This window comes from Amphiprion ocellaris, chromosome 17 (assembly GCF_022539595.1).
Source record: "Amphiprion ocellaris isolate individual 3 ecotype Okinawa chromosome 17, ASM2253959v1, whole genome shotgun sequence".
In the NCBI taxonomy this organism is placed as follows: Eukaryota; Metazoa; Chordata; class Actinopteri; family Pomacentridae; genus Amphiprion; species Amphiprion ocellaris.
The window spans coordinates 27,599,125-27,612,521 of NC_072782.1; the positions used below are offsets into that span (position 1 = coordinate 27,599,125).

General features: G+C 35.8%; 1 protein-coding gene across 1 annotated transcript in view; it reads left to right on the plus strand.

Annotated features, from left to right (window-relative positions):
• Nucleotides 1-1,420: 1,420 nt before the first annotated feature.
• The window catches only part of arrdc1b (arrestin domain containing 1b), a 65,219-nt gene continuing 53,242 nt past the window's right edge, over nt 1,421-13,397 (plus strand). Inside the window, exon 1 of the mRNA XM_055019436.1 lies at nt 1,421-1,598. Coding sequence (XP_054875411.1) covers nt 1,481-1,598 — 118 coding nt within the window. The 5' untranslated portion in view covers nt 1,421-1,480. The remainder of the gene's footprint in view (nt 1,599-13,397) is intronic.

Consider the following 13,397-nt stretch of genomic DNA (forward strand, 5'->3'; position numbering starts at 1 on the left):
ATTTTGTGAGATTGCAGATAATATCTAGTGGAATTACAAAAAGGATTTAATTTGCAATCTGTAAAAGCAAAAACAAAAACAAAAACAAAAAACAGAACAGCACCAATAGCAACAAATATCAGGCTAAAACTGTAAATAATGTCTGCTTCAAAAAATTGTGTTTGTATAACTGGTAATTTGTTCTTTTACATTGTGTGATTTTTTTTGACTTTTTAAATCTGCTAAAAATGTCATTATATTACAGATTTTTGTGTTTTTTCCCTCACTATTCTTACAATTTTTAAAACAGTATATAGGATTTTTAAAATTTTTTTTAGCATTTTTAGTTTTATTTTTAAACAACATATGGCTGAATTACTGAGCAGTTTTGCATTTTTAAAAAAATGATTAACATAGTTTGAGTTCTGCAATTGGGGTATTTTTTTAAAAAATACCTAGTGAAAATACAAAAAAATAACAATAATTCACAGGTAGACTATAAAAAGTAGAAGATTTTTATTCTAATGATTACTTTAAACTTTTTTATTTTATTTTATTATTATTTTTATTATTATTTTACAGTTTTTGAACTTCACAGTAGCCAGGATTTTTTTCCCGTTTTTTTTTCTTTTTAACTAAAAAAAAAAAAAAAAAAAAAAGCAGTTTCAGTTTTGCAACAGCTTTGGGCTATTTTTTTTTCATATGGTGAAATTACAGAATAGTTTTAATTTACACATGGACTGTAAAAAGAAAACAAACACAAAATCTGTATTTTTATAACTAGCAATTTGTCATTTTAAATTGTTTGACCATGAAATGTGATTTTTTTTTTAAAAAAAAGTTTTAAAATCTGTTAAAAATGTCATTATTTTGCAGATATTTGTATTTTTTTCCACTTTTTTTAACAGTTTTTGAACATCACAGTATAGAGGATTTTATTTTCTTCGTTTCTTCATTTCATATATATATATATATATATATATATATATATTCATATATATATATATATATATATATATATATATATATATATATATATATATATATATTTTTTTTTTTTTTTTTTTTTTTTTTTCCTTTTTTTTCTTTTTTTTTTCTTTACAGTGTATGGCTGAATTACTAGTGTTGTGGAGGAGCTGGCGTGCTTGAAGGGATTATTTTCATGAATAAAAACGTATAAATATGTAGTTTTGATACACAGAGAGGAGTTTTAAGGGCTTAATCAGTGACCAGAAAGGGATTTTATTTTGTATTTTGTTTTTTTCAAGAGCAGTTTCAGTGTTGCAGCAGCGTTGGGGTATTTTTTATGTTTTATTTTTTCAGTTAGTTATGTAAAACTGTTCACCTTGAGCCCATAAACCTCTCAGGCTGTGTTTTCCCTCCCTGTAGCTCCAGCCGTCTCAGTGACATCACCCAGCCGGGGAGGGAGGGCGGGTCCGTGCAGCAGGTGAGCGCAGCATCGGAGACGCAGAGCGGCGGAGGACCGGAGCGGAGCGGAGCCATGGGGAAGCTGCAAGAATTTGATATCACTTTCACCAACAACAAGGTGGTTTACGGTCCGGGAGAGTCGATAAGCGGAAATGTGAAGATCCGAACCGGGAACTCGCTGCAGTACAAAGGTAAAGCTTTAATTTAACACAGTGTTTTCCCAGCGTGGGTTCCACCGAGACGCTGCGTGTAAAATAAACTTTTCCTCCGTGATGGTGGACATGAGGGAGGAAATGAAGGCTGTGTGGCAGCTTTGTGCTTGTTTCTCAGAGGATTTAGAGGCTGACGTTGTTGGGAAATTTGCGTGTTTTTGTTGTTGTTGTTGTTTGTGCTGGGAGTGAACGGAGCGGTTCCACCCTCCACATGTAGCCGAGCAGCAGCAGCCGCCTCGGGCTACGTTGTTGTGCCATTTCGGCTGGTTGGTGTTGGCCGATCAGAGCCACATCCTGGAGAACATCCTGCCCGTTAAACCGAGTTGCTTCCTCCTATTGTTTCAGAAAAAACCCGAGAAATTGTTTGGGCTTCGAGAGAGGCTTCTAAAAAGCAGAACAACAGGTGTTTTTGCTTTTATAAACGTGCTTTGTTCATATACTCAAACCTCAGTTCATGCTGTGTATATATGGTAAATCTGTAATTTTACATTTTTTTATTATCTCACAGTCTTAACTAGTTGACTTCATGTTAAGCTAATAATATTATGCTACGTATTAGCTTCTGTAGCATTAGCTTGAAATACAAGTTGAACATGCTATTATTATTAATATGCAGTGAAATTCAAAAAAGTTTAACATTACATATATACATGTAAATAATGTCCACATCAAAAATCTGTACTTAGAAGAAACGATTGTCTCAGAATCACGCTAATAACGTCATGCTATATTACCTTGCTATCTGTCAAACTAGCCGGCTTTAGTCATGCTATATTAGCTAGCTACAACGCTAGCTAATATACAAGAAAAATAACTGAAAAAAGTATGAATTTACAGGCAAAAAATTACTACTATCAATATGAAAGTCTATTTTCAAATCACAAATCTGTACTTTTACAAAATATCCATGTCTATCTGTCTAAAAGTCAAACGAGATGACTTCATGTTAAGCTAATAACGTTATGCTTTATAATAGCATCTGTAGTAGTAGCTTGAAATACAAGTTGAAAACACAAGTTAAATTACAATAAGGTATTACATTATATGTCATATATATATATATCTATATATATAAAGTGTACACATCAAAAATCTGTACAAAAAGATTATATATATGCTTAAGGGTCTAACTAGTCGACTTTATGTCATGCTAATAACATCATGCTATATTAGCTTGTTATCAGTCGAACTACCCGGCTTTAGTCATGCCAGCTAATAGGTAGCTAGCTGGAATGCTAGCTAGCATGCAAGAAAAATCACAGTAAAAAGTATGAATTTGCAGGCACAGAATCTATTGCTATCAACTTAAAAATCTAATCAGCTGACTTAATGTTAAGCTAATAATGTCATGCTATATATGAGCTTCTGTAGCACTAGCTTGAATTCTTAATACGAGTGAAACCACAGAAAAAAGTATTAATTGACAATAAAACAAGACAAAATTGTAAATAATATGAACAGCAAAAATCTGTACTTTTACAAAATATGTATTATCTAAGTCAAACTAGCTAACTTTATGTTCAGCTAATGATGTTATGCTATATTAGCTTGATGTAGTACAAGTTAGCTAGCTTATATTATGCTTCTTTTGTTAAATTACAGACTATTAATGACTAAAATGACATAAAAAGAAATAACTTACATGCAAAAAAAAACGTGTAAATAATGGCCACATTGAAAAGCTGTATTTTTTACAAAAACAGATTATTATTTTTCAAAAGGTTTAACTAGCTGACATTATGTTAAGCTAGTAACATTATGCTATATTAGCTTGCTGTAGCCTTGGCTAGCTAGCTTGACTTCTTCTTGTTATGTTAAAATACAGATAATACACAAGTAAAATCACAAAGGGAGATATTAACTTGCAAAAAAATTTAAATAATGTCCAAATCAAAAATATTTATTATTACAAATCATAATTTGTTGTTTTGCAATGTGTAACAGTAAAGTTACACAATTTGTCATGTATTTATATCAGCAAAATTTTATATTGAATGGCAGCTTCTTTGATGTTTATGGTTAGATGCTAAACTGCATTTTGTTGTCTTAGCATTTAAAAAAGTTGTATAGTTGAATCTAATCTAATATGCATCATTAAGGAAAGACTTTGAATGATAATGTCAGAATGTCAGACAAACATGTTGTTATGTGTGTTAATAATGGGGTAACATAGTTTAGCAAGGTGAAGGGCAGCTCTCAGAGTTACCATGGAAGTACACAAAGAATCCATTGTGTGTGAGTGATTCTTGAGGAGCTTCTTCTCTGATAATAAAGGGCTGCTATCATATTTAACTCAAGCACTTTTTCAATGGCAGTCTGGCAGAGGGGCATGTTAGTTGACAAGGAAAGTAAATAAAGAAGGCTTCTGTACAAGGAAGTGAAGGAAAGGTGATGTTTGAAAGGAATTTTTACAGAGCGCCAAAGACAATGAAGTAGTTTATTGCAGCATCTGTAGATGAGTGAATGTGCAACTCTGAAATAGCAATGGAACAACTTTCATTTTCACTGATTTAAAATAAAATGAAAAATTAAATAACAAAGAAACAAAAGACAAATTTATTACATTTGAGAAATTCAGACACCTGCTTTCTTGATTGATTACAATTTAACACACTTTTTCTTAAATGTTATGTTTTTTAAGGAGCAGTTTCGCAGAAGGGGATGCTTTTGTGAAGTTATTTGACTGCATCTTCACCCACATGTCTGACATGGTGAGATTAATTTTCCACAATGCACAGGTTGACCTGAGGCAGATGGTGTTGCAGCAGAGGTCAGAGCTCCTGCTGAGCTCTGTTTCACTGTGAAATGGCTCATCTGTAGCTGAAACCGGGCGTTATTCCCAAATGAAACCCTGATCATGTGGCCGCTGTAGCTGTCCTTGTAGCACAGAGTCAGTCGGGGAGCTTCTGTGATTCAAGTGAACAGCTCGATCAAAGTATTTGATTTGAGGAGAGGATGCAGAGAGATGTTGATGTCTTTCACCGAGGCTGCGGATGGTATTCTGTGGTCTGTCCATCCACTTTCATTTCTCCGTAATCACTCTGAAATCATATTTCACACCTGCAGCTGAGTGTCAGGCCACAGCGTGCTTTCAGTTCTCTGCACTACAAGACAGAATTCATCATTTTTCGAGAGCAAAGTGGCTTTGAAAATGTGCGATAAGATAAAGTAGAAACGGCAATAAACAAGCTGCAAATAAAAACACGATTTAAGGAGATTAAAACAGTTCATTTCAGTTAGCAGGGCTGCTGCCTTTGATATCATGCTTTTAACTCTCTGATGTGCTCAGGATGAGACTTTTGCAATGAGTAAGGCTGTTAAATGTGACGGTTTATTGCATTGTTGGACTGCCAGGCTGTTTAAAGTAGAGACACACACAATTTTAATAGTTTTTCTGGTTATTCTGCAGTGCATTGCTATTATGGTGGATTCTCTTTGAGAATAAACACAGAGGAAATGAGTGTCGAATCTTTTTCACCACTTTCCATAAACAGTATGTAGAAGTAGTGTTGCAACTAATGATTATTTTTGTTGCTAATTAATCTGAAGAGTGTTTTCTTTATTTATTGATTTGTTATTTTGTCTTTAAAATGTCAGATAATGGTGAAAAACGTCAGTCAAGATGACAAAGGTTTTGTCCACAACCCAAGGATTTCCAGTTTACTGTCATAGAAGAGTAAAGAAACAGAAACTGTTGACCTTTAAGAAGTTGCAATAGGAAAAAAAATGACTTTAAAATGAAATTGATCAAGCTGAATAAGTCATAATCAAATATGTTTGCTGTTAATATGCTGGTAGCAGCTAATTTGCTGGGTAAAATGTCAGAAAATGGTGAAAAATGTCTGTCAAGATGACAAATGTTTTCTCCACAACACAAAGATTTCCAGTTTACTGTCACTGAAGAGTAAAGAAATAGAAAATATTGACATTTAAGAAGCTGCAACAGAAGAAAATTGACTTTAAAATAAAGTTGATCAAACCAAAATAAGTCATTATCAAATATGTTTGTTATTAATATGCTAGCTAACAGCTAATTTACTAGTTAAAATGTCAGAAAATGGTGAAAAATGTCTATCAAGATGACAAGTGTTTTGTCCACAACTTAAAGATGTTAAGTTTCCTGTCACAGACGAGTAAAGAAACAGAAAATATTGAGATTTAAGAAGTTGCAACAGGAGAAATTAGACTTTAAAATAAAGTTGATCAAACCGAATAAGTCATTATCAGATATGTTATTAATTGACTAGCTAACTGCTAATTTGTTAGCTAAAGTGTCAGAAAATGGTGAAAAATATTCATCCACTACCCAAAGATTTTCAGTTTCTTGTCACTAAGGAATAAAGAAACTTGAAAAAACTGACATTTAACAAGCTGCAACAGGAGAAATTTGAATTTAAAATAAAGCTGCTCAAATCAAATAATTACCTGATATGTTTGCGATTACTTTGCAACTAATAACAACTAATCAACTAATTGTTGCTAGTTTTAGTAGCCGTCTGTCAAAGTTGTGCATAGAAATGTTCCACTGGTTGGACAGTGAGCGGTGAAATTTTCAGGACATTCTTTTAGTTTTCTGACAGCATCTTTTTCAGAAATCCCTGCACATTCTCTGACAAAACAAAACTGGTTTTGTCATTTCCTCCCACAGTTGGTGTACACTTACTGGCCCACTGTTCAATCACAGGAGGATGCAGGGTGTTTTTTTGTTTGTTAAAGCTAAAGCTTGTCTGTAAAAGGGGGTTTTAAGATGTGATTTTTGCCAGCTTGCATCCTTCCACTGACTTCAGGGTCAAAGTATTCCAGGTGAGGAGGCTCCATCCTGGGCTTTTAGCATCTCTGTTAATGTACTAACATCACCCCTTTCAACAGCTACTGCTGACGATTTCATCAATCAGACGGCTTGAATGGCGCTGTGGAGCAGGGAAGAGTGAGCATGTGCGCCCTTTTTGAGCCTCGCGGTTTCCTGTTTTTGTGTCCTAGAAGAGAATACAGTCGGCGGTTTGTGACTGTAAGTCTGAAAATGCAGAGAAGGTTCCTCATTTAATTCCATTTATTTGATTAGGGAGGTCTGATTAAATCAAATAGTGAGTCATATGGGCAATAATCTGACCATTTCCACTTTCTGTACGTGGAATTGGAATAATGACGATGAGTAAGAGCAGACACACTCCTGGGGACGTTTATTTTTTTTTAATCAAATTTACCCCAATAATTCTGCACACAGCAGCAAACCTTTTGAACAGAAGAGAGGAGTTCATCTGCTGATTGAACTTCAGATTCAGTCAACGGCTGTTTCCTGCCTGAAACATGCACAACGCCCATCAAAGGCAGAATCCATCGTCAGCTATTTTTGCAAACCAGTGGCGCTATAATCTCGACTGTCTGCCTGATTTTAGAGTGAATGTTTTATGTGTTTTGAGTGCATCTGAGCTGATAAAGCCACACAAGCTATCCATTACATACAGTGTGGCACCATATGATCCGTATGGATCCTCCTTCAGTCTTTTTATTTATATTGCAGCTGGAAGTCTGGTGTGTACAGTTCCACACTAAGTAGCATCATGAAATAAATACAGAGGGGTATTAATAAACAAATACAAGATTTTCCAAAGTGCAGTGTGTTGCTGAGGCCGAATTCTCAGGCTCACTCCATTATTGATGATGGAGACCATTAGACAGCATTTCCATCGATTAGAGTCCTGACAAAGACGGTCATTAAAGCAGAGTCATGAATGCATGAATGAAAGTACATGAATAAGGCACTCATACACATTATTTACACATGATGTTGAAACGAGCTGTACCTGAATCCCCACAAATTGCGTATTTATATTTGAAAATTCTGCAGCAGACATTTAAAATCTAACGGAAATGTAACAATGATGCAGGAAATGTGTCCTTCATGTCCTACTACCAATAACAACAGCTAAATATGCAAAATCTAAATACATTTTTCTGTTTTTATTGGTAGCAGTCGTACATGAAGGAGACATTTTATGAAATGTGTAGCACTGCTACCAATAAAAACTGCTGAATATGCAAAATCTAAATAAATTTTGCTGTTTTATTGGTATAGTAGTAGTAGTACATGATCACTACTACCAATAAAACATGTAAATATGCAAAATCCAAATACACTTTGCTGTTTTTGTTGGTAGCAGTAGTATATGGAGGACATGTTTCAGGAAATGTGCCCTTTATGTACGACTACTACCAATAAAAACAGCAACATGTATTTATATTTTGCATATTTAGCAGTTTTAATTGGTAGTAGTCGTAGTAAATGTACTACGGATACCATTAAGGGACACACATTTCATGAAATGTGCCCTTCATGTACTGCAACTGCCAATAAAAACTGCTAAATATGAAAAATCTAAATACATTTAGCTGTTTTCATTGGTGGTAATAGTAGTACGTGACGGGCACGTTTCATGAATTAAGTCCTGCATGTACTACTATTACCAATAAAAACTGCTAAATATACAAAATCTAAATACATTTTACTGTTATATATTGGTAGCAGTAGTATATAAAGGACATGTTTAATGAAATTTGCCCTTGATGTACTATAATTACCAATAAAAACTGTTAAATATGCTAAATGTACATACATTTTGCTGTTTTTTGATAGTAGTACTACATGAAGGACACGTTTCATGAAACGTATCCTTCATGTACTGCTACTACTACCAATAAAAACTGCTAAATATGCAAAATGTAAATACATTTTGCTGTTTTTATTGGTAGTAGTAGTACATGAAGGACACATTTCTACCAACAAAAAACTGCTAAATATGCAAACTTTAAATGCATTTAATTGCAATTGAAAGAAAAATACCAACCATAAACTTTCCATTTCATGTCAAAAGCAGAATTTCACTGCTAGAAAGTGATTTAAATCATAAAACTTGACCATCTATGTCATGGAAAGGTGTGTTTGTTACACAGATTGGTGGTTTATGACCAGAGCAGATGGAGAGCTAAGGTCTGTATTAGTTGTTGTTACATTAAAGAGTAAAGTTCTCCGACTTCGAGGCTGTTTTTCCTGCCAAGGCTGCTGCTATTGGACAGCATTTCCTCTCTACTGTGGAGGCGAAAAGTAAGGAAGTACAGGCTGAAGTTTCGAGTTAAGCCTGGAATCTGACAAAGATAGTAGTTTTCTATCTCAGTCTATAAAGTCTTCTGAAAATAGCTGAAGTGGCCCTTTCAGAATAAACTTGCTGATTGTTGGTGTATAAGGAGAACTTCACTCTTTGTGTTTGATTCATTTATTTGCAGTGTTTTGTTGGATTAGTTTAAGAATTACCATTGTCTTTCTTTGGCTGTATTGCTGGTACTATCAGTTTTTGTTTTCTGTGCATTTTCTGTTCCCTGTAAGAAGCAGATGATTCCTCATTGTGTAATAATGAGTTATGGATCTAAAGTGGTGGGCAGAGTCGGCCTGTCTGTTTGGTTTATCCTCCTCTTGTGTCTTAGCTTTAGCACTTAGCAGCTGCACAGTCACCTGATACAGGAGTTGCTGCTGTGTCGATGCAGCGTCTCAGCTCGTATGGACATTTTACCTCGTGTGGGACGTTCTTCTATTGACAGTTAACTTAAAACTCCATCACTGAAAGATGAAATGTGAAGGTTTGCGAGTCACCACGACAGAGACGTTTCTGGGGCAGCTGCTGTAAGACAGGAAGTCAGTCACGTCACATGAGAGTCGTATTTATCTTTCGGGACTCATCACTGTATGTATAATAGATATAGCAGATACAGTAGACTCCTGAAAAGTGTAACTGAGACATTAAAGTGTGAAATCCCTTTGTGTCTCAGGTGACGGTAGTGGATTTTAGCTTAGCTTTCAGCAAAACACAAACACTCACTGTAACCAAATCGTTGGTGGTAACACAAACCACCGACTTTAAGTAAACAAGGCCAGACATCCCATCTCTCACACACACACACACACACACACGCGCGCACTCACACACACACACAGACACACACACAGGTTTTTATTGTTGCGTATCAGGCCTGTGGTTTGTTGATCTTTTGACCTTTGCTGCTGCTTTTACGAACAGTTAGCAAAGTTACCAACCCATCCAGTAACTCCTGGTTTTCCCTGAAATCGCACGGAATTTTCTTGCACAGCTGATGGTTTTATTGTTCTGTCTTGGACAAGTTCTTGCTTGTGCACATAGCAACAATCAGCTCAGCAAAGAATAAATTAGGAACAGCTTAAGATAAGGCCAGCTCTGGGCTGTGTAGTGAGTATTCAGTAGGTGTTTGGGAAGCTGTATATGTGATGCATTAATGCGGAAAAATATAGTTTGTTTTGAGGAAGGTTGAGTTAGTCTGCAGTACATGCAAGTTTCATTATCTGGTTCTGCATGTTCTGTATTATCTGCCTGTCTTTTAAACAACCAAGAAGTGACAAATTAAAGGAAAAACAACATAAAGTGTGTTGTTGGGCCACCAGAACAGCTTCAATGCACCTTTACATGCATTCTCTAAGTCTTTGGAGTTCATCTTGAGGGATTACAACACAACTCTTTCAAAAAGTATTCCTTTATTTGGTGTTTTAGCAATGGTGGTGTAGAGTACGTTGGTCCAGAATCTCCTGCAGGTGACGAATTAAAGGAAAAACCTGCACTGACCTTAATGGTGAGGAGATCTTGTGGTCTTGTTGTGCGTTTAGGGGCCTTTTGCTGACATGATTTTGGTCTGAGTCGCTTCACATCAATACAGAGGTTCTGAGTGATCACTTTTACCATATGATGAGTCATTTTTATCCTGGTGGGAGTGGTTTCTTCCAGAATGACAATGCCTCCATGAGCTGGGTCACTGAATGATCTAAGTAGTGTCATAAATATGTGAATCGTACACCATGGCTTTTACAGCATGACAAACCACCACATTTCCGCACTGTAAGGTTCAAAGGTTTAGGTTTGTCCTTTAACCCTTTGATGCACAGTGTGAGTCAGGAGATACACATTTTCCATTGGATGTGGGTCACTTTTGACTGATGTTGTGCAACAAAGGGCTAATTTGTCACGTCTGTATCTATTATGTCATACTCATTCCCATAATGCAACTTTAACAAATCTTTCACCACACCCTCCCTACCTGGTAAATGTCTATCAAACTTTATGTCCCTGTGTAATGAAAGTCAGGTTTCCCCTAAAGAAAGTTCATTTTTCCCAGCCTGTTTCTGTGATGCTACTTCAGACTAACTCCCAGATCAGTGGGCGGACTTGCTTTAGATTCTTGAATTCTTAAAGGATTTAAATTAAGTCCAGCTGCCTGTGCAGTGGACTTTCGTTATGCACCATGATTCTGCCTGTTCTTGCTTTTCTCCTCAGTGTAGCTGCTCTTTCAGTTTCTGTGTGACTGTCTAGACTCAGGGGTGTGAATAAATCCTGACATCACTGCCTCGAGGGTGACTGATCAGAGATCTGTCTGCAAATGAAAGGACTCACCTTAATGCAGATTTTTACACATCACCCCTGAGATGCAATAGCATCACATATATTCTGTTGTTTTGAATAATAATAATATTATTATTATTATTACCACTCTGGCAACTACTACTGCTAATCAGTTTAGCTCAGTTCAGTTTTATTGAATTAAGTTTTAGTTACATATAGCGCCAATTGTCAACATGTCATCTCAGGGTACTACAGATATCAAGGCCTGGATCTTAAAATATTATAAAGATAAACCCAGTACTGCTTGTACTTCTGCTGCTACTGCAATAACTACTATTAGTTCAACTATTTTTGCTACTACTCCTACTATTGCTACTACTAATGCTAGCCCTAATGCATTATTCACTGCTACTATTTGTATACTACTCCTAATGCAACTACTACTACCATTACTACTACTAATGCTAACACAGCTGGTACTGCTGCCACTGTTGCTACTACTAATGCTAGCGTTAGTGCATTATTTACTACAACAACTACTACTACTACTATTTGTATATTACTCCTAATGCAACTGCTACTACTACTACTAGTGCTGCTACTGTTGCTATGACTAAAGCTTAATCTGTTATTGACTGCTACTACTACTATCATTGCTACTTCCGCTGCGACCGCAACTCCTACTACTGCAGTTGTTGCCATTAAAACACAACTTCTGTTACCACCACTGGTACTGCTATTAATACTGACACTACTGTTAATAATGGCAGTGCTAGTCTTACCAGATATGATAGCAATAATAGGTTTTATTTTAGGCATTTATTTTGATGGTTGAATGTAGAGCATACAGTAAAAATAGAATAGAAAAAGTTGCATTTTTTAAAGAGTTCTTCCTTGTTTTGTTTTGCAGCCATAACCTTTTACTGCTTTTGTGATTAATTGCTTCTTAATGAAAGTATTTTTTCCCCATGTGTTCATATTGTCCTGAGACTTGCTTGTCATAAAAGCCTGAATACATGAACTTGAACCAACGAAAACTAGGTTTTTAATCCTTTCTGACTTTGGTGTCTTTTGTTCTGAAATAAAGAACGTGACACATGATTATTCAGAGAGAATAACAGTGAGTCAGAGTGACTCCGTTCTGCCCTTCAACATGGGTGGGTGGCATCGATCCACACGTGCTCCATCAGTCAGTGGACTGTTCTGTGCCCATGGAAGTGACGCTGTCAGCTGGAAGTCTTGGCACCAGCTGCTGCCTTTCCCCTTGGACTTAGTCATATTAATTATAACCATCCTTTGACCTCCATAACCAGTGCGCTGTCTAATGCCACAGCTGGTTTTTTAGGTCTATCGTAAGAGGATTCTGTGTCATCCCCCACTCATCACCCCTCCTCTTCCTCCCTGTGAAAAGCTGTCCCACTTCTGTAAAACGAGCAGAAGAGCATTTAGCACGAAACAATATCACTCGTTACTGGAAGGGGAACAAAATATGATTTGGTGCACAGTAACCAAGAAAAATAAATTAAGGAAACTTGTCAGGTGGTAGATAAGAAGCTGATTTATGGCTGCACGGTATGTTGTTATCAAGGAAATGTTACATGAAAGTTCATGTGGATAATCTCAGTCCTAAAGACTGTATGCAATGAAAAACAAAGCAGATTAACCCAGAAAGTTACAGTATCTGATGCCTTTAGCCTCTTTATTACTCATAGCTTTATTTGACAAGAAACAATCAGAATCGGCTTCAATAGAATACAAGGAATTTGGCTTTGGCTGTTGGTGACACTCTAGGAATAAGGAAAAGAGAATAATATAATAACTATAGAAAAAATATAGATATTTGCACATATAGAAAAGAATATATATACACAGCATTTACCAAAGGGTAAATAGTGCAAAAAGCAAAGACAAGCAAACTTAGAGTGAGAGACAGGCAAAGTTGGTGATTAGGTAGTGAAGAAAGTAAAACATATATCAGCAAAAGATGCAGATATTTCCTCCTAAGTGTGCTCTTTTTTTGCATTTATAGAATTATTGTAATTGTAAAGCCAGAAAATTGTCTCTTCAGCTTTAACTTTTCCTTTAACCAGGTTGTTCCCACACAGATAATTAATCATTTTTGTTATTCCAAGTAAATTTACTAAAAGGAACTTTTTACTGAAAACCAAGTTATCCTGCCATTTTTAAATAATATGCTGTGGTGGTTGTTGGACTGTTATATGCAAACTGCTGTTTGCAAAGTTTGCTCACAGCCATCTGTTGGAACAAAATGCAGCCACACCAATGACTTCTTCTACATTAGTTTGGAGCTCACTCTGAGTAAACGTCATGTGAATATTACTTAAGTTAAGCTTAGCGGTCA